Here is a 22,930-nt window from a genome sequence, read left to right as displayed (position 1 = left end):
TTCTGATTTTGACCCACAGGTGACCGCCAACGACCCGGACACAGACACCAACGGTCTTGTTACCTACACCTTGGAGACCCTACCTGATGACACCGCGGACATCACCGAGGTTTTCGCCATCGACGGAGACACTGGCTGGATCACCACTGCACGGGAGACGGACTGCGAGGCGACCAGGGTCTACCGGTTCAACGTGTTCGCCACGGACCACGGCGGCGACGTCAAGCTGTCGTCCAGCGTCCTGGTGGAGGTGACGGTGACGGACGAGAACGACAACCCGCCAAAGTTCTCCGACGACTTGTACCGCGGCTCGGTGGTGGAGAACAGCAGCCCCGGCGAAGTCATCGTCTCCATGACGACCACCGATGCTGACGTGTCGCTGGAGAACCGCCTTGTGACGTGTTACATCACAGGTGTGTATTTACGAGTGTGTTTGTATGCATTTGGCACAAAAGTATAATGTACTGTATGTATATTATATATAATGTATTTGTGTGTTTTTCTGTCTGAGTGAGTTAGTGTGTGTTTGTTAAGCCAAATGACTGTCCCATGGAAGATTTGCTTCACTGTGGGATTCATCAAGACAATGAGGTGAAATGAAATCTCTGTTAATCGCCCTCAACTGAGTCTTGATGTTCCATTATTCAGCCACAGATTAATCACAAAGAGAAGCAGGTTTACAGGCCGACAAGGCAGGAATACCAACTGAATGCCCCGCAGCGAATAACAAAAACAAAGCCACGAATTAATGCAAATCCTCCGTTTTCCTCCAGACAGTTAAAGCCGGACCGTTCTAGAGGAGCTTGGCTGTCACAACAAAGTTTGTTTTCTAAAGTGTAACAGAGGAATATTTGCATTGGGATTATTTATAAATGGTAGGGTTTGCTGACACGCTGACACCGGCTAGTCAAAAAGAAACAAAAACAAAAGTAAATGTTAGATATTAAAGTTGCCCACCACTATGATTGATGTGAGGATTTTACTTATTCAGTATCCGTCTTCAACAGAGCTGCTTCACACAACAAAATACCAAATTCATTACTTTGACTTTTAGTTGTTTTTCATCAGCCAGATTTTAGAAATACTGAGGTCTGGACCCAAACGAGCATGAGTGCACCCGCAGCTTGGAGGATGACGTATGACCTGCAGCTTCTACTAAAGTCATACGTCATATTTCCATTTTTACCAACAATCTTCTTTTTTAAACTTTTGAGCACAAAAATTAAGTTATATTTGTCAAACAAATTGGCAAACAGTATGGCAACTTACCTGAGGAGGATGCCATTAATGTTTACATCATGTGCTGTCACGAGCCTCTCGTCCATGATTAGATGCACACTTCCTTCTGTGCGGTAATACGGTTGGCAGAAAGAAAATAGTTTCTACATGAAACTGCACACAAGAAGGTCTGTAGATTATCTTGAGTAACCGGGCCATGATTTCTAGAAAGAGACATTGCTGTTGAGCTTTTCTAATGTATTTTTTTGGCGCTTTGAGCACCACAGGCCGAGTGCCATCTAGTTCCATTATATTGGAGAGAGGGTAGACATCTCTACGGCCGATATCTGCAACACTCGGCAACTCACACCAAAACAATCTAGATTGATAAATAACACTATAGTTTAAAGGAGCAATATGTAATTTTGATTTTGGGGTGAACTCTCCCTTTAATAAAATGTGCCTACAAGCATTTAATTTAAATCAGGGATACACTTATTCGTCATGGTGCAACAGGTTGTTTATATAAAGTATTAGTCTTTTGTCAAACCAATATCTCAGTTCAGGACTTCCGACCTGTGTGGCAACTTTTGACAGCTGTAAAGAATTCAAACAACCTGCTGTTACATACAGACTCACCAGTGAGCTGTCTATTCAGAGAAAAAAAAGTTTTCATCTCAAAAGATGAAAGTTTTTAAGAGAGAGAAGAAAAACAATAAAATGCAAAGTACCCAGATGAGTCAGCCTAATGTTAAAACATTTCCCCACAATACAGAAATTATTGAATTATTCATCAGGAAAAACATAGCAGCAGAAGTCAATATAAAAGTTGCTGTTTGAATTAAATAAGAAAACATTCAATTTAAAAAACTTTATATTAGTCAGAAGGTAATAGAAAGACAGAATCATGAAAGCAGACAAACAAACAACAAACAAAAGTTCAACACAGTCAATGAAAAACTCATTGAATAGCAATATCAACACTACTTGTATGTACGAGTACTAAAATATTACGTATGTCACAGCCTCATTCTCTTTTATGTTAACAACAAACATAACAATAAACAAACTAGAAAACATAATTCACATAAAGACTTTGTACACATTTACACACATGAAAGATTCAGTTTGTTACTGATTGATTTACTGGAGATCCAACTTCATACAACATCAAAATATTATCGTCAATAATTTAGGATTGCCAAAACACGTCGTCAGTAACAACTATCTGGTGTTAAAATACCACATTTTAATAATTAAAATGTTTTGTTAGTCGATCGAAAGAAAAAAAAACTATTTTCATAAGTGAGTATTCATTTATGTCATTTTTCAAGCTAAAACACCAAACAATTGATGGTTCTAAGTTCTCAAATGTGAGAATTTGCTGCTTTTCCTCATCTTACATTGTAGTAAATTGAATATTTTATTGGTTATAGAACAAAACAATACATCTGAGGACATCACCTTGCGCTTTCTAGGAAACTGCGATGCACATTTTCCACAGTTTTCTGACGTTTTATAGACCAAAAGCTTAAATGTTCTAAAACGTGTCCATGATTCCCAGAAAAATATGCAGAAGATGTGCCATTATTCGGTTAATTTATCAGTTTGAATGAAATTACTGCTGATACGGCGTACAGCTGATCTAACAAGCTTCCGGTAGGTGCATAGCGGCTGCGTGTGATTTGAGACAACACTACCCTGTCGAAATGTACGCACTACACAAGTAAGTCCATAGTGTGCACAGTGTACTACATGGAGGTGTACTAACAGAAGTATCCAAATTGAGACACAGCAATGGCCTCAGTATCTGCGTTGGAAGCTACTGTACTGCCCTGCTTCTGTGTAATTTATCTCACTAAAGACATTTAAAAAAAAAAAAGAAGGCCACTCGGAAAGCAGAGACCTCCGCCAAGGCTGTTTCCAAAAGTGAAAAGTAATTCCACCAAGTTTCATGAAACTGGGCTAATAGTTTTTCAGTAATCCTGCTGACAAACAGACAAACAAACAGACCAAACTGAAAACATAACCTCCCTGGCAGAGGTTATAAAGAGAACCTATTGTAACTTCGTTCTTCTTCCTGCATGCAGATGGGGACCCTTTGGGCCAGTTCGCCATCATCCAGGAGGACGAGGGCGAGTGGGGTTTGATCGTGAAGGAAGCTCTGGACAGAGAGACCAAAGACAGATACACGCTCAAGGTCACGGCCACCGACGGGAAGTCTGAGGCTCCGGTTATCGTGGACGTCCACGTGCTGGACATCAACGACAACAGTCCACTGTGTGAACAGGTGAGGGATGACATGAGGTATTTCAATCACAGATAATATTCATCAAAGCATCACATTGTCCTCATTTTCAGACACACTTCCACCTGGGAGATGCTTAGTACAATAATCTTCTTGGCTGCTGGGAACAGTTAACAGAAAGGTTCTTTCATTTTCTTTAATTGCACCAATAACGTTTCTCAGTAAATGAAGTCTTCACTTACAAGTGATAATGCACCCTGCCTGCCTCAGTTGAAACCTTCACTAATAAAGAAACTCATTAGTTCAGATTGTTTTAGTGAAGAAAGTGGCCAAACTGTATTGTAAAAAATGTAGTGCCCTGAAATAATTTGTTATTGGATGTAATGAGAAGAGAACTCCTTCCAAACTATAAACCCCCTCATGCACTCCTCACATAGAGCACAATAACAGAACTGATCACAGTACAGACAACTCTGCAGAGTCAGCAGCCTCCTCTTCTCCATTCATATTTTATTCTGCAAGCGCCCACACACAACCAGAAACACGTCAATATCAATTCTGAGAGGGACGTCTCTGCTCTCCAAATCAGAAATGTTGCATTGTTGTGATTCTGTCAAGTGTAAACAGAGTTTTTTCCCTAAGCTATGAGCTGTGGTTGTTAATGGAGTATTTCTCAAAAAGCATCTAATGTATTGATTTCTGACAGTAAGCATTAAGTCAAAAGTAGAGAAGAGGCTGAAAAACTGATCCCAGTTGATGAAATTCTTGTTTACACTGCACACAAGTAATTTAAACTTTCAACTCTTATATAGTTTGTTCACTGCTGTATACCATTTTAAGACCAGGGTAATTAGGGTTAGGACCTGATTTAGGGAAAACTTAAGATAGGAAAAGTTACATTAGGATAACCGTAACTTTGACTTTTCCACAATTTTTCTTCTGCTCTTTGGACATACGAGCTCTTTGTATCACTCGTCAGTGTACTTTTTTCTTTTTGATAGCATCAGCGCTCCGTTGGATGCAGGGTACGGCGGAGACTGTGTCTGCTATCTTAGCCCGCTCTCTTTCTTTTATCTCCCGAGTTAGTGTTGTTATAAATTTCCCAAAAAGAACATCTTTGGATTTCTCTACAGATGTTACAATCTCATCTCCTATCTCTCCCAACTCAACTCAACTCATCTGCCTTGAAGTAAAGGGCCCGCAGTTGTTTGTGCTCCATTTTTTTGTACGTTTCAGTGTGTTTTTCAGTAGGTACAAAGTTGTTTAGCTCGGCGAGATGAGAAAAGTAGTGTCTGTTTCTTCCGCTTGAAGTAAGATAAGATAGGATTCCTTACGTTAGTCAGAATTTGCTTCTGTGATACCGAATTGGGTAAATTCCTATCGTAGACTCTTCCTATCTTAACTTAAGACTTAAGGAGTTTCTGTAATACGGCCCCAAGTACTGTTCATCAACATTTCATGCAGTAACATGTAACAATGCCAATAGTTAGTACTGTAAACATTATACGTCATAGTTAAGGTAATATTATTTTACCTAATCCTTGACAGACCGAGAACTTGTGGTAGATGTGTTGTGGACAATTCCGCGCACTTATCTTGTAAATGTATTTTGAAATTTAAAGGCCTGTTATGCAGAAATTGTCGCTTACTGTTTGTAAACACAACATTCAAAGTTGGCCCCTTCTTCCCCCGTTCAAGCCCCCTGACCGCGGTTGCCAGAACACTAGCCCAAGGAACCACCTGCAGCATCACATACGGCAGCGAAAGTGAAAGCCAACCCCAGATTCACTCTTGTTTTGGAACGAGATTTGTCTACTTGGCGTTTCACCTCTATATTTGCATTTTTTTTTGGCACTGTGTCCACCAATTTCATAGCTTCGTCTTGGAACATCCTGAACACAGCGAAGTAATAAAATCTGGGCAGAGGGCTACAGGCGCTCTGCAGATACAGACACCGGCAGACACCTGTAGTGGTTCATAAGTGATGATTGAGAGGGATTATTTTTTGTATGAGTCTATACATTGTTTTTAAAAAAGTCCTGCGTAGTGTACCTGTAATGTGGCTGATTTAATGAATGTATTTCAATTTTATCTGATTTCATACTGGGACTGCCCCGTCTTTGTCGATTAGTCGGTCGTTTCGGTCTTAGTCCACGAAGATTTCTTTAGTCGATTAGTCATTTTTTATGCTTTTTTCATGCTGAGTGACTTATTTCCAAGAAACTTATGAACATATCTCTGGTAAACACAAAGATTTTGTGTGATTCTATGACGAGAAACTCAGTTGCACAGATCTGTTTATGAAATCAACTAATCGTGTAGTTGGTCAACTAAGAATTTCTTTGTTCGAGGACAGCCCTATTTCTTAGTGCAACTATAAATAATTTCGACATTATGAGTATAACTGTGATCTTTTTTCTCTTTTTGACAAACACATGAATGAAAAAGCACCAAAAACTGACTAACGTTAATTTGACAGACACTTTTGTCTCAAAGCAACTTAAAAAGAGACAAGTTTTAAAAAAAGCTGCAATTTTTGGGGGCTCAGTTTCCTGCTCAAGGACACTTTGACTCAATAACAAGAGGAAGTGGGGATTGAACCGCCAACCCTACAATCAATGGACAACTCTACCACTTTTGCTGCTGCTGCCTGATCATGCAGACAACAGCAACATTTTAAAACAGCCATTGTTTTGAAAGTAACCCTTGATGTAAAGAGCAATTGCTTTAAATTTAGCTGTAATAATAAATTCCGCCCATTGCTAAAATGTTTAAACCACCTTTTTTCTCTTCATTATTGGAGCCTCAGTATCCGTATCACCTTATTTATGCATTACTCAGTAACTTGACTGAGAGAAGAGCTATGCAAATGGAGGCCTGATTATTGTTATTATCTTCCTGTTCCAGCTGGTGTACACAGAGGCGGTGATGGAAAACTCGCCCTCCAGCATGTTTGTGCTGAAGGTTTCGGCGTCAGACCCGGACGTGGGAGCTAATGGCCAGATCTCCTACACCCTCCACGGTCCCAGCGCAGACAAGTTCCATCTCGACCACAGGACAGGTATGATGCCGTCTGTTTGGGGTCAAAACACGAGTGCTGCCTCTAAGTGTTTGAGTTGGCGATAGCATCGGCACTCAGGCAGGCTCTGTGCTGAAAAGAGACACAAACATTTCTATTGTTCTCTCCCTTTTCTTCAGGAGCTCCTCACTGACATCTATCACACTTAGTTTCTGTCATAACAGCTTTCTATCGTGTCCTCAGTGCCACCTCACTGTCACTGACAGATTTAAACATCTTGAAAGGATGAATCTAATAGAGTTAAAGTGATCCAACTTTTCATTTAGTGCCAACAGCAGGTCAAAGTTCCCACACTTCATGACTTGAAACATGTAATACCAAGTACAATATTGAGGTACTTGTACTTGAGTATTTCCATTTTTATGCTACTTTATACTTCTTCTCAAATATCAGACATAAATGTAAAATGCTTCAACTTTGGAATAGACTTGTGAAGATGTCTGATCAGAGACTCCATAAAAAGATTTGTATATTCACTTTTTGATTGGTACAAAGGTATAATACAACAGTACAATTATATAGCATTCCACTTTGATGTGATGGAGATAGCCTGGTACACATGGAAGATTTAGCAAGTTAAACTTAGATTACCTAATCACAGACACAGTAATGAAAGAAAAACAGATAAATAAATAACAAAACATAACAAACTAGAATGGCACTCGGAGAGCGCAGACCTCCGCCAAGGTGCGTGACTTTAAAAACAGATCACAGCTCACAGCTGGCGGTATCGTGAGATGGTCAGCTTATTATTAACACGGTGTGTTTCCGTGTAACATATCGGCGGATGCCTCTCTCATTCAGCAGCTTTGTTATGTCTGTATAACGTTACACTACGTTGTCTCTCATCCCGTCATCTACCGCTTTTACCTTTCCCACCGCAGACGGCCAGCAACTCGCGCATCTCGGAGTCTCGCCACACATCCACACACCTATCTGACACTGCGCATGTGTTATCCCCTGTGGTCTTAATGCACAAGCTGATCAGAATTCTTAAAGAAATTCCTGAATCCGGATCGCCAGCAAAATCTAATGGATTGTTCAATGTGCCACACCCCACCCCGCCAAAACATTTCATTCAAATCCATCTCAAACTTTTGGAGTAATCCCGCTAACAGACAGACGGATGCACACACGCACGTATGCAACCAAGTTTCTAATCCCCCCTCTGGTGTTTCCTCACTGTTAATTGATGATGATGTATGATTGATGAAATGTTATTTTTATTTATTTATTTGACTACTACGAGGTGACAAACTTGTTTTTGTTGTATCCGTCGTTCCCCAGGTGAGCTGTTTACTCTGGCGGTGTTGGACCGGGAGAAGGTGATTGAGTACATCCTGGTGGCGAAGGCGACGGACGGTGGTGGGCGGTCGTGTCAAGCAGACATCCGGCTGATGATCCAGGACATGAACGACAACCCGCCTAACTTCTCCTCCAGCCACTACGAGGTCACTGTGTTTGACAACACGACCGTCCGGACTCCCGTCGCTGTCATCTACGCCAAGGACCCAGACACTGGTAGGTTTCTAAATGTCACTTTAATTTGGGTTCTGTGAGCAAGTTACAACACAATAAGACCAAAGAGAGCGTTCTAATGTTTCTCTCAGGTCAGAACATGTTGTAACGACTCTTTTGTCCTGGTTTTAGCAATACTTAACTGTACTGAAGCTTACACAGGCTCACCTTTGTCTGTGCAGAGTCACTAATTCTAAACATAATAAAAGATGAAGCCTTTCCCAAACCTGTTGCCTCTCACTGTCATCCAGCTGTGCTGCCAATTAATTGGTACTCAGAGATTTTAACCCTTAACCCTGGCTGCATTAGAAATAAAACAGGAGTAGAAGTGTCATTGAACTGTTGCTGAGGTAATTTGACTAGAATAATAGAAAATGGCAATTTTTGTTAGTTGTTGTGGTGACAACAGAAGCCACAGTGGGGCCGTTAAGTGTGTGGTCGCAGCTCGCCGGGAAGAGAACGAACACAGCACCCGGAGACAGCTGGCTGGCTAGTTAACTAGGTGGCATGTCCCCAGGTGGAGGGACCGTTTAGACCCGGCACTGCTGCTGACCACCAGCAAATTTTCCGTAATCAGTGCAGCACCAAAGCCTGGTGGAACCAGCCCAAGAGCTAACCAGCCAGCTCACCATGCTCCAATGCCACACTGCTTACAGAAAATGAGCCAAACTAAGTTGTCATTCATCTGGCGATAGCAATGTGCTTTCCTCTGATGTGACAAGAGTGTGTGGGTGAAGCATTAAGTTATTAAATTTGGCTCAGTTACATTTTCGTTGTGCTTCGTAACGTTGCTACTCCACTGCTCGTTTAGTTGTCGTTACTGCAAAACGTTACCTCAGTGAGTCTGCGACTTGTCGCAACGGTCGCTATGGCAACGGCATACATAAAAATGTGCACCGCTCTCTGACCATCCTACTGTTGTCCTCTTGATTTACATGAACAGAGGAAGGGAAATAACTTTGGATGCAGCTATTAGTGCATTTAACAACTTTTAGGACCTAATGATTTAAATAAGGGCTATTCAAGTAAGTGTTCATACTGGGAAGTTGATTTTCCTCAAAAAAGATTATCCGCTGAGACGTCTCTTTCCCAATGTAAGTGTCTTTTTGGGCCCAATGGCATCTCATGACGGACACGGAAGTTGTAATTTTACCATTTAGCCATTACGAAAATTTGCTTCAAAGCCTGGCGCTCTTCCTGGGGGCTTGATTGAAACGCCATGCTGGATAAAGCTAGCTCTCTCGATGTTCATGTGAGCTTTTGCACCCAGATGGCACATATACCCCAACATTGCGAGGGGATACAACTATGTCATGACAGGTGTATTGCTCAGGACTGAAGGAAGATCAGTGTTCAGTGTGAAATTGTTTGGATGAGCGGTTCTCCAGAAAGCTGCGGCCAGCAACGCCACAGGCCAGGCAATAGGCCCGTTCCAAACAGGCATGTTTGGAACGAGCACTGAATAATATGAGAACTGAAACAAGTAGTTCAACAACAAGTTTGGTTCTGTAGTAAGAAACTATCAACCAGCATGAATAAGTTTCTTTCTTCCATCTTTTGCTTGTTCATTTGTCTCTTCCTTGTTTCCTTCGCGTTACTTCTTCATGATTTTACTTTGTTTTTCCTCTTTTTCTCTTCCTCGTGATTTATAGAATCCTCTTGGTTTTTAATCTCACTCACACAAATGTATCATTCTGCGTGTGTGTTTCAGGACACAATTGTTTTTTCACTTCAGTGTTTTAGCACTGAACAAATCTGAAACACTCTGACACAGTTTTGGTATAAATTTCCTTTGCTGTGTTTGGATGTTTTATTCATGTGTGGGCTTTGATGGTCTGTTGGGTTTTTTAAGGTGTGAACAGTAAAGTCAGATAAAAGTAAAGTAAAACAGACAGTTTTACTCATCTGAAACCAGCTGTAGCGCTCAGTCAGTGTAGGCGTGAAGTGTGTGTTGTTCAACACGCAGACTTGAATAGTCACAGTTCACACAGGAGGATCGATAAAAATGCACAAAGACGCCCAGAAATACAAATATTCTGCTCGTACAAAGACTCTTTTATGCACAAATATGGACAAATTCAGACAGGTAGACACACACACACACACACACACACACACACACAAACAAACAGAGGTGGGTTGTGAAACATGAGCAGACATATCAGGTCAGCCACTCCTTCAGATGTGCAGCAGCATGTCCTCTTTCTCTACGCAGACAACTTTCTCACAGACAGCAGTGACTAATGACATTTTTTTTTCGTTATTGGATGTTTTATTTGCCAAAGAAATGTATTGAAAACACATTCAGTTTTCATTAACTGCAGGTACCCCAAAAGGTAAAGACCTAAATCCAGATACTGTTGATTCAGTGGATTATGTTAACAACCGTCTTTGTGATTTAAAAACCTGATTTTGATGCGGAAAAATATATGTAATCTGTAGGGCTGTCAAAGTTAACGCGATAATAAAGCATTAACGTAAATTTGTTTTAACGCCACTAACGCAACTTGCGATTTTTAGGTTGTAGCAGGCTCAGTTTTAACTATGTCATACTAGCTTGTCACGAAGGAGGCTAAATTACACTCCAAAATTACGCTACATTTTGGTGAGGAAAAGCTTGCATGGCCATTTTCAAAGGGGTCCCTTGACCTCTGACCTCAAGATATGTGAATGAAAATGGGTTCTATGGGTACCCACGAGTCTCCCCTTTACATACATGCCCACTTTATGATAATCACATGCAGTTTGGGGCAAGTCATAGTCAAGTCAGCACACTGACACACTGACAGCTGGTGTTGCCTGTTGGGCTTGATTTTGCCATGTTATGATTTGAGTATATTTTTTATGCTAAATGCAGTACCTGTGAGAGTTTCAGGACAGTATTTGTCATTGTTTTGTGTTGTTAATTGATTTCCAATAAGAAATATATACATACATTTACATAAAGCAGCAATTTACCCACTCCCATGTTGATAAGAGTATTAAATACTTACAAATATCTCTTTAAGGGACATTTTGAATGAATACAAAATGTGTGATTAATTTGCGATAAATCACAATTAAATATTTGAATCGATTGACATCTCTAATGGACAGCATAGAGCACAGAGAGCATCAGAAAACATGAGGAAAGAGAGAAACTATCAAAGAAAATCAACAATCAAACCACTGATCCTCTAGAAAGCAGGATTTGAAATGTTGGCCTTTACCCAGAGTGCTGATAATTTGCTAAACGCTTGAGTAAAAAAATGCAACGTCCTCCTGGAACTTGTCATACCACCTGTTTGCTAAAGCTTCGCTCAATTTAAAAATGTTGACCTTTAATCACAGCGCTCCCAGGAGTCTGTGTAATTATGCCAAAACAGCAGTTTCCAGGCGTTTTAGCTCGTCACTTCTTAAAGGAAAACTGTATCTGCTTGTCTCTGTGAGCTGCAGGGCATGTTGAGTATCTTTAATGAGGGACCATTAGGTAGAGACACCAACTACGTTTATATGCACAAAATATTGTGTTTTTTACACACTACATGGGCTGGATATGAGGGGTCTCTGGTTATTGTCAGACCCATCCTAAGCATGTAGGAGTTATAAATATCACAGATGTTTTTTGGCAATTTTTTGATGCTGCTTTCACAACCTTATTAATATCCTTCCTGTCATTGGCTGAGCAGTTTACTTATCACACTGTGATACTCTCATCTACTCATAAAATAAACATAATTGGTCTTGTGTTACCAGTTGTGTGTTAATTGGCCTCATGTTGTGGGATTGGGGACTTTTCCACAGGCACTACATATATACAGCAGATGCCCATCATTTTGTGGGTCTTTCTTTCCATCTGTTCAACCCTCTGGTCCAGAGACATCAATGGTCAGATTGAAGTGTGCTCTGGATACTCATGTTCTCAGGCAGATGATTCTCATGTGTGTTGGTGACCCACGTGCCCTTTCCTCTTCCACCACCAGCACGCCAACATTACCACGTGTCCTCAAGAAATATTGAAATCTAATGTGCAGATCGCCATGAAATTTCCAGAACACATTCATGCTCCCAAAGGAAAAAGAAAACTTTGATTTTAATAACCCTGATATTCTTTCTTTGTAGCATCACCCTTAAGACAAACTGTTTCGTCTCCCACTATAAGAATAGCAAACTAGTCGGCGCATTCTCACATTTGTTTTTGAGAATCATAGGAGCATCGCAGCCTCCAGGAGACACTTGCAGGGTTTTATACTTTACCCTTTAAAAGACAAGTACACAAAAGACTCTTTAACATCAAGATCTCAACAGTTTTTGATCTTTTGATCACACAGTTGAAAGTTTTATGATGTGCTTTGACATCATGTCTTTTAATCATAAACACACCTTGCAGGAATCCAGATGTGGTTTTGATAACAACAGCAACTTGATGGGCTAATTTGTTTTCCCTCTCAAAGAAAAGAATCCAGGTGTCATGCAGCAGCACGTCTGTCGGAGCCAATATACAACTATCATACTCACATAACTGAAAACAAACTAAATGACATATTAAAAGTGTAATATTGGGAAGTTTTAAAGCAAATTTAGTGTGTGAACTTGGCTTTAGTGGATGTGGCAACTCAAATTCAGCCAGCGCAAATGTTCTTGTTCATTCGAGTCATCGGTAAAAATGTTATTACAATACAGTCAGAACATTTTATTACATTGTTGGGTATTATTACATTTTCAATCAGGTTAGGTGCAAATTTTATTACATTTTCAGGTAATTATTCTGTGATACAATTCTTAATAAAAATCATTCACGTGTCTCCATCTCTTCCTCCTCCAGGTATAAACTCTGAGGTGAAGTACTCCCTCCTGGCGGGCGACAGCGGCTACTTCTCTCTGGACGAGTTTTCTGGGATCCTGCGGCTGGAGCGACCGCTGAACCCAGACACGCCGCCCACCTTCGAGCTGAAAGTGAAGGCCTCTGATCGCGGCCTGCCTCGTCACCTCTACTCCGTCGCCACCGTCACGGTGGACGTGGTCTCCCTGGACGACTACCAGCCGGTCTTCCTGAGCTCGGAGTACACCGCTCAGCTTCCAGAATCCTTGGCTGTTGGGTCGGAGGTGATGATCCTCTCCGCCCTGACTAGAGACGGTGGAGGGCCGCATCCCATCGTCTACCGCATCGTGTCCGGCAACGAGGACGGACGCTTCCGGCTGGACACACGGACAGGTAGGGAACGTTTTTATCCGTCTGTCTCACACTTTGTTTACACATTTACAGGATGTATTATTGTATTTCTTTAAAGGGGCACTGTGATGAATTTAAAGGCCAGTTTATTCATCATGGGGAGAACTGTGTCTGTGTTGGTGCTGGACAGGCAGCGTCAAGATGGTTTATTAGAGCTGCTGCTGGAGTAAACACTGATGAGAGCCGTGAGAGTGAATCAAAACAGTGAAGATGTGGGACGTAAAACCAAAACAATGAGCTGAAAGATGCTAAAACGCTCCGTAGTGCTGAGGGGAACTGCAGAGTTGGTATCATCCTTCCTGGGAGGAATACGTTAGATTTGGGAGGGTTGTTGAGATCCTCTATAGATGTGTTGACAGGAAATAAAGTGTATTTATTCAAGTTGAACTAGAAGAGCAAAACTATGAAGTTGTATCATAAAAAGGCATTAATGTCCTCAGCCAAGCTGAGAAGTGTGTTTTGGGATAAACACCTCAGGCAGAGTTTGATATTATTAATGTGATCAATCGTGAAACGGATTATATTAGACTCAGTCAGTTGAGTTAGAGGGATATATTAAAAGTGAGACCTCCTTCATTTGCTATAGAAAGCTGCACTGATCCCCTTAAATGTCTAGTCAAGTGCATAACAGGCTGAGGAAGACTTGTGTTCTCTCTCTGTATAGCTTGTACTGATCAATAAATCCCCCGATCAGCTATTATTTGATTACTCTCTGTATGTAGTCACACAGGGGACTGAACCAGTAAAGGATCAAGAGTCACGGCCAAAATAACCCAATTTACTTCACTGCCGATGTACGGCACTTTTGTACAGCGTCTTTACATTAGGAGTCGACATGAATTGTTGAGTCAGCGTTTGTGTAAAAACATGTCAGTTATGGTAATGAAAATTCATACAGAACACAGTATAACCCACGCACACACACACACACACACACACACACACACACACACACACACACACACACACACACTACGATCTTAGAAACTGATTCATGGCTGTGAACCTTGTTCCAGAAATAATCAATGTCAGCATTATTGTGTAGTACTTCTGTTTTTTCCCACTAAACTTTATAAAACTTTTACAAACTTTAGATGGATCAATTCTTTATTGATACACCATCGATGTCTTTGATTACTGCGGACAAAGTGACTGACAGCGGCTCAACTGAAAGGTTGTGATGCAGTTTGCAGACTACACTTCTAAAACGCCAACATTTATAATTGTAACTTTAATAAGTTAGAGTGAAATATTCAGTCTTATTTTGAAAGGTAAATGTGATTGGTTCGTGCACATTCCTTTTACAGTGGGTAATTTGCTAAAAGGAGCAGTTCAGCACATTTGGAAAATATGCTTATTCACTTTCTTGCTTCCTGTGCAGTAAATATGAAGCTAGAGATAGCTGCTGGTTAGCTTAGCTTAGCATAAAGACTGGAAACGGGGCAGACAGCTAGCCTAGCTTTCTCCAAAGTTAGACACACCACATGTTTAACATGGCTCTAGCTTCATATTTAGCATACATGAGTAAGAGTAGTCATTTTAATTTTGGCATATTTACTGTCAAACCATGCGCGACCTTCACACGTGAATAAAAAGGTAACTTTAAGTTTTTAAGATACAGATGGTTAATAGTTAAGGTTGGAGATGCTGAGATTTAAATTGATAGAGCTTGTGAGGGTGAGAACATGGATTCATTTATTTATTTTGCAGGAAATGTTGATGTTTGATTTTATCAAACAGCGACTCTGAAATGACTGATGTATTTTATGCAGGGAAGTGAAACTTGTTTAACCTTTCTTTAACATTTCTTCAGAAATTAAATGAATTAAAAGGAAGTTTTTAGGCATAACACAAGTGAAAGTATAGGTCACCGGTTGAGAGGAAGTGTATTCATCATGAAATTTCAGCGGCTCATTTCCTTGTTTTCGTAAAGGTTAATTTTTTAATCAATAGTTTTTCTTGTTTTGTTTTGTGCGCAGTATGAAAAGAGAATGACTCACCGGCTCGTTGAAACCACCGTTGATAATTTATGAGTTTGTTTTTTTGATGTCCAAAGATTGATTCAAAATTATTAAATCAATTATGGATGTTCTGCGTCATCGGAAAATCTCTCCAAGGATGCTGTTAAAGATGGAGTTGATAAATCTCACACTGGCCCTGGATCAGCAGAGATACCGCTGTTTGTTGTATCTTACTGCATGTGGCAGAAGGATGTAACGCTCTAATGTGCCAATGAATCACAGGATGAAGTGTTAGACAGTCCACACATCTTTCTCACCAGAATGAGGATAGCACCGTCACAAACATAGACATTTATTATTTAGTAATAAAAAGGTGTCACTGTATATGTATAGAAATAAATGAAAATGGATGCAGCTACATGGATGTTGAATGAAGGAACTGGAGAATAGATATTACATAAGTTATTGTTGTGTCTGCGGAGTCATAGATTTTGAGTTGCATTTGTACGGTTTGCATGGACTCTTGCTGACTTGGGCAGCTGACAAAAATGTACGCAGAAAGTGTAATCTGGGTTTTAGGCCTCTTTCAGACCAAGGTTAAAATAATAGTTTTGACTTTTCAATTAGTTTTTATTAAGTTTTTGTTTTGACTTTTCAATTTCATTTTAGTTATATTTAGTTTTCAGAGTGCGTTTGCTATTTTTCGTTTAGTTTTTATATGTTTAGTTTTACTTTTTATATATTTAATATGGCTGTCAAAGTTTAAGCGATAATAACGTGTTAACGCAAATGTGTTTTGATGCCACTAAATTCTTAAACGCATTACCGCAACTTGCAATTTTTAGATTGTAGCAGGCTCAGTTTTAAACCTAGAGTGAAAGAATTTACCTTAATTTTAATTTTAATTTATTTATTTTTTTAACTAGGCAATATCATTTCAGTTTAGTTTATCTTAATGGATATAATTTTTATTCAGTTTAAGTTTACTATAAAATACTTTTCACTGCTTATTTTCGTCTTAGTTTCAGTTTTAGTTTATTATTATAACCCTGTTTCAGACAGACAGAAACCAAAGCAAAATATGTTGTGTTGGCCAATCAAATACATGTAAATGCACGTTCCTAGTAGATGATTTTATAACATGAACCTCTGCTGTTTACCTGAGTTTGCCTTGAGGAAAGATGAAATAGTTGCCGCTGTGTTATATAATCCTGTCTCATAGTATTTCGTGTTTTGGCATCTGATAGATCTTTAAACTCATGGATCTGTTACTTAAACGGGACTTTCCGGATTGTACTTCATCGTCTCACCAGTAACTGAAACAACACGGCTGTTTTCAGTCTGAACACCTCCTTATTGTGGTGTGTGTCTGTGTGCGTCTTTATGAGGATATATTTACGTTTTACACCTTAAGAGCAAGGACGTTTTTGGAAAATACGTGTGTCCCTTTTGAAGTATATCAAAATGTAGGGGTTAAAGAATAAACTCCTCACAAGTCCACATGTACAAATGTGTGTGTTTGTTTGAGTAGTACGGCCTGATTACCGTCAGAGAAAAGCTTTTATTCTTTTAATTATCCATTGCATTTAAAACATCTTATAAAATCTTCAGTTTGAGTTTCTGAAACCTGCACATGTGTGAGTGTGTATGTGTTCGTGTGAGAGACTTGTGGGAAATGGAGTCTTTATGTTGACAATGACAAATCACCTTCAGCCAGTCACTTCTTTCTGAGAAGTTGCATCACGCTGTGCAGAATGAGCTCAGACTGCTTTGAGCAAAACACACAACACCGATACGAACCCTTATTGACAGAAACCTGGCAGCGGGGAGCCCAAGCAGCCATGTAGGAGCTGCTGCACATAGACTATATCTCCCTTTATGTTAAAAACACAACGTGCACAATTTTAAAAGCAATACTTGCCACAATAAATCACAGACATTAGCATAATTATCTGCACGAGCATGACTGTCACAGAGAGGAACATGCCTCTGGGGGTTTCTGCTCTGAGATTACATTGTGTGTGTGTTTGTGTGCGCGGAGGGAAATCTGCTGCTGGATTGTGGGAATGATTTACACTAATAGTACAAAAAGGCAGAGTTAAAGGTTGATGGGAAATCAGTGCCAAGGCTTTTATTCAGGGAAGTAAACAAGGGAGGATTGTTTGTCAGTTTGTTTAGGCATATTAAAATGGTAATGAAGTTCAGTTTTGCCAGATGTTCACTTCATGTTTGAGGTCAGCAGCTTCAGTGGGCATTTTGATTCATCCTGGGAGCCTGTGTGAGAATACTTTATCAGGAAATATACGGCACATGGATAGTTTAAACAGCTTAAAACTGTTGTACAGTTGATGTTGCTCCACTTGTTTCAGGTGCCCTCCGCTGCCTCACTTAAGTGGCAAGCTAGCTAAGATTAGTTGTCGTTGTTGAGTAATGCCGGGTAGGCTACACGCCAAACGAGAATCAAGCCGATTTTGGGTCTGATTCCCCCCTCACGACAATCGTCAGCAAAGCCCTGATTTTTTCATGGTTCTAAGATTATCTTTCCAGATGTTCCTGTGGTGTGAGGTATGTTAAAAGTGTTTTTTACATCCCCTGATCAGCTCGGAAGTCCATCCTGTTCGCACTGATTTTGAATATTATGTTCAATATTTACGATGGGATATCCTGTTGTGTGTGGGGAACCCCGAGGACAGCTGATGACACAGTCACGTGGGAAAGACGTTAGCCAATAGAAAACCAAGCTGACTGAAGCGGAAGGACAACCACCGCCGTCACGCCGGCTGCGGCTAATGCATGAGCTAATGCAAAACGTAAAGCATAAAGTAGTAGTAAGATGGACTCAGAAATGGAGGACCAACTTGTTGATTTGTGGCAACAACACAAGTGTTTATTTAACGTGTCTCCATGACTTCATCCATCGATCCTTCGAGAATTTTCAGTACAAAGTAAAAACTAATATCGTTAATTATTCTTGCCTGCCATGTTTGTTTACACTAAAGTCACGTTTGATCGCGAGAGATATTACGAGATTTCTGTTTTTTTTTAGTCGGGATTCTTGTTGTTCATGAATGAATCTGTTAGTGTGTGGTGTGCTGTTTTGGCCAAATCGTTGCTCTCCACACACTATCGGAACAAAACTGTTCAATTTAACATAGCATGTTGTTATGTGCTTGTATGAAAGTCGTAATTATGTTCTTTTAAAAATTTGAATGATCTTTAAAATTCTGACTCACTAGTGAGAGAGACCAATCTAGGAGGATGACTAGTAGAACATGACAAGCACCCACATTTTTTTCATCACAACATCTACTAAGACTTGAAAAAAATTTCAGTTTGGGCCAGCCTTAAAGCTTAAGGCTGTTTTTTGCTAAATCAGAAAACAGCCTTATCTTTGTCGGTAATTGTGTCATCAGTGGTAAAGAACATACTTCCACACACTGCTTCTCAGGCGCTTTGGTGTCGTGATTATCTGATCAGCACGACTCTGCTCGCTCGTGTCCTCCTCTATTTATCAGCTTAGTTTATTGACTGGTAAATAGGGCCTGCAATAAGTCAACCTGATAGTGAATTTGAGTCACCTGCTGGACCTCAAAGCAAACTACAAATAAACAGGAAAGCAATCCAGGCATCTGAGAACAAGTGACAAGAAGGAAGGAAATATTAAAAAGCCTTTATTATAGTGGCTAAATCATTGAATAGGACATGTTTCGACCACTGTAGGTCTTCATCAGGGCATTTAACCAACCGACAAAACAGGTGTGGCATCATTACACCACTTGTTCTAAGATTTTGGAGTGCCTGGACTGCCTTCCTGTTTATCCTGTTTTTTCCCCGTTTTCCACGAGCACTTGACACGTTTTTGATCTACGGTTGAGTACACAGAGCAAACAACTTATAGTTTGAATACTCATTGTTTTCCCCACGCTCAAACAAAAGTTTAAATTTGGAATATAAAGTGACAGCCCTTGAATAAATACATCCATCTCTCCGAGACACTCGTGTAAGCTTTACTCCTCCCATTTGTAGCTATGACAGTCAGTGAAAATAAACACTCACAGGATCTGTCCTCTGTGGTGATGCCAACTGTAATTAGGAGTCATTCTCTCTGCATCATTAAAGCAACAGAAAGAGGCAGCTACAATTATGTCAAAACATGATCGCACAGAGAAACACAAAAAAACCAAGACGGAGTGCAATCATATGAGTCACAAGACATACAATTCCAATAGCGCCATAAAGTGTCCCTCCTTGTTAATTTGCTAAACTGTCCATGCTCGCCTGAAACACCCAGAGATAATAACTGGATTCAGTGTTTCCCTTTAATTACAGAGACTTTGTCCCACCATAGTTTCATAATGGACAGAAAATATGGCTACACTTCTCAACGGTTGGGTGCCCGAGGGATTCAACTCGGCGGATCAGGGATGTCGCTCAGTGTGAGAGGATCCCCTTGTGGGACCGTGCATTTCCTTGGCGTGAGAGTGCACCGCGACCGGCTCTAGGCTGGCTTTGAAAGGCCTGGGGTGAAGGTGGCTTGCAGCTCCGGCTGTGGACCTTACAGCAAAGTTGCAAACAAAGTTGCATTCAAACACACTGCAAAGACTACAGCTGACGGCCAACTACCACGTACTGTGTGAGAGGAAATAACTCTCCACACCAGCAGATGGCGGTAGTCTGTATTCATCATTCAAAAAGGGAAACCGGAAGACCGAGGATGGCGGATAAACAAACCGTTGCTATGAAACGTACATGAAATAAAGCGGCGTCTGCAGACCATTTTCACACCACTCTCACTCGCCACTTAGCGTCATTCCAGATGACCATGAGCCTTTTGTGTGTGTTCTCTTGACTTTACTCGTTGGCTTGCTTTCCTCACGTCCATTTTTCTTATAATAAACTGATTAGTTTAAGCTGAACAGTCAATCAGAGTGATTTCTTTCACCGACGGGCGCCGCCGGCGATTCAACATGCTGAATCGATCGAAAAAACTAGAGCCGACAGTGCGGGACATACCGAAAAAACTAGGCTGACGGACGCTCGCCGACGGCCCCAAACTGTCCGACGGCCGACCGTCGGCTTGGTGTGTCAGAGCCTTAAGAATGTACAGAAGAGTATGAATGTGACGCCGGACATTGATAGAAAGGAAAAATAACTGAGAGTTCAGCCAACTTTCTCTGAGTAGAAAAGGTAAAAAAACAAATAAACTCTGGATCATTCTGACTCAGGCTGGTTGTACAAATCTCCTTGATCTGAAAAATCAATGAAGCGAGTTCTGAGCCGTGTGTACGAGGTGCAAATAATTTACTTGTTGGAACCTGAAGGTGTTTAGTTGGAGGGGAATGGTGAGTGGTTTGTTGTTGTTGGATGCTATTTTGCTTTATCTTAATGAAGTGTGGTTCAGCCGACTGGCTGGCAGCCCAAGAAAACACCCACACAATGTGCTGGATGAGTGTGTCGACATGTACACTCAGGCTTTGTGTGGTATAATGATATCGCGTCTCTTCAGACCTGCTTAGTGTAATAAATATAAAAAGGTTAGAACAGATTACAATCTCCTGTCTCCAAACAACAATATATATTAAAGCTGACAGCGGCGGGATGATCAGAGCACAAATTACATGTTTCAATTTGTTATGTTGGCAATTGAGAGATGCATGATTTGGATGGGAGTCTACAAATGTGTCAGGTTTTTATTAAGGTTTTGTGTCATATCACTTTTTTATGTTGTAGTTTCTGTACTTGGTAACAAATGGTATCAACCCAAAAATTGCAGCAACAATGTATGAAACATAAGTGAGCATGGGAATGGCCATCATATACTTATATCATAATGTTCTAAGTCCTTTTACACTTTCACAATTTATTTCAATTAATTGAATTTTATTTCTGATTTATGACTAGAACAACTTGAAACACAGTGCTGAGCTGCATCTCAAATTCATCTTTAGGTTCCCAGCTTTCAGATAATGGGTTTAAACCAACAGCCTTCTTTACAAAAATCAGCTATTTGTAAATCATTTATTTGGTCAGATCGGATGACTCGTTTTTGAAATCATTAATCATTTGGTTTATGTCAGAAAAATAGTAACAAATGCACATCACAATTCCTCAAATCTCAAGTTGACGTCTTGAAAATGCTCGTTTTGTCGGACAAACACTTTCATTTGATCAACAATAACAACCGAAAACAAAGAAAAGCATCAAACTCTCACAATTGAGTAGCTGTAACTAGGGTAGCCAGTTAATAAAATGTACAGCTCTAACTCGCAAATTATTCCCTGATCTTTTCTTATCTTTTAGAAATGAACACTATAAATTGTGTATTTTCTTGGTCAGACCTCCAGCTTGGCGCTACATCATTCATATCCACTAGAAACCGCACACCAAACATTCAATAACAAGGCTCTGTTGCTGAAATGACCAGAGAAGGAGGTTAAAAGGTCTATCTGTTAAAGTTAAGGAGGTTTACGGGAGGTCAGATGAATGAGGACTTCAAACCATCTGAAAGGAGTGACTTAATAACAGACAAAAAAAAAGTGGACGTGACACATTTCATCCCCTTACGGACTCTAAAGCCTCTTTTTTATCGCCGCCATAAATTGAGGTGAAACTTCACATGTGGAAGACAGATAACACACGAAGACGGCAGACAGCTGTGGAGAGATTTATAGTCCCTGAAAGGTTAAACTCACAGCTTCACTGAGCTGACAAAAGTGGGAGTTCACTACATATGTCACGTGGTGCCACACATACACAGTACTCGTGTGACTTATGGTGGATGTTATCATCCGAAGCACCTTGCCTGTACCAGGAGAACATCCATTTTAAAGAGTGTGTCTGTCACTCTACATAATGTGATGTGCAGTCGAGCAGAGCAGCAGCCCCCTAGTTTACATCCGGAGGGGATGATGGCGGATCAGATGAGCAATTGAAAAGCAGTGGTGATGATAGAAATGTATGGAATAAGAATTATGGTGAGTCACAGATCTGGACCAGGCTTTTTTTAGCTAAAATCTGGGACTGTGTGAAGACTTCTGTAAACTACTTTCTTTTATAAGTGGCTTTTTAGTTCTTTATATATGCATATAATACAATAAAACACAAGAGGAGAGATACACAAAACACTTAAACTTAATAAATTAAATAATCTTAACTTGAAAAACTTAAAACTTAAACTTTAAAAACTTGTAAATTTAAAACTAAAAAATAATTAAAACTTATTATAGTAATTATATTATATATCGACCCCTGCCTACTCCATCCGCTCCCTGGCGGCGTCCTGTCGCCACTAGTCCACTACTATGCCAAACATACTTGGACGTCCGTTTATGTACCTGTGAGGTCCGTCCAAGTGAAGTCTATATGTTGGAAACACCGATTCAATATCTTCTTGGTGTAATAAGTAATTGAAGCTATAGGACGGTTACCTAAAGTGAATGAAGTATTCAAATCCCAGATGCCATGTTGCTCCACCAGACTCTAAATGTGCTGTGCATCACTTTATCCACTACATTTGGTAGTTTTCAACAACCTTGAGGTCTTGACTAGAATTTGAAACAAGCTTCTGTATCTTTGAAGAGTGTTCAGCCATGCAACATGTATTTGTAATGATCGACCCACCGGTGAATCTGACAGGCGTGTAGAGGCTGAAGAACAGAACAAAAGCAAGACCATGGACATGTTTTATGAATCCC

General features: G+C 40.3%; 1 protein-coding gene across 1 annotated transcript in view; it reads left to right on the top strand.

Annotated features, from left to right (window-relative positions):
• Window positions 1-22,930, top strand: part of fat2 (FAT atypical cadherin 2) — a 115,726-nt gene that overhangs the window by 52,549 nt on the left and 40,247 nt on the right. Inside the window, exons 12-16 of the mRNA XM_074649000.1 lie at window positions 20-413; window positions 3,309-3,508; window positions 6,374-6,527; window positions 7,833-8,066; window positions 12,868-13,257. Of these exons, the coding sequence (XP_074505101.1) occupies window positions 20-413; window positions 3,309-3,508; window positions 6,374-6,527; window positions 7,833-8,066; window positions 12,868-13,257 (1,372 nt within the window). The remainder of the gene's footprint in view (window positions 1-19; window positions 414-3,308; window positions 3,509-6,373; window positions 6,528-7,832; window positions 8,067-12,867; window positions 13,258-22,930) is intronic.

Source organism: Sebastes fasciatus, chromosome 10, assembly GCF_043250625.1.
Source record: "Sebastes fasciatus isolate fSebFas1 chromosome 10, fSebFas1.pri, whole genome shotgun sequence".
Classification (NCBI taxonomy): Eukaryota; Metazoa; Chordata; class Actinopteri; order Perciformes; family Sebastidae; genus Sebastes; species Sebastes fasciatus.
This window is presented reverse-complemented; position numbering and strand designations above follow the sequence as displayed.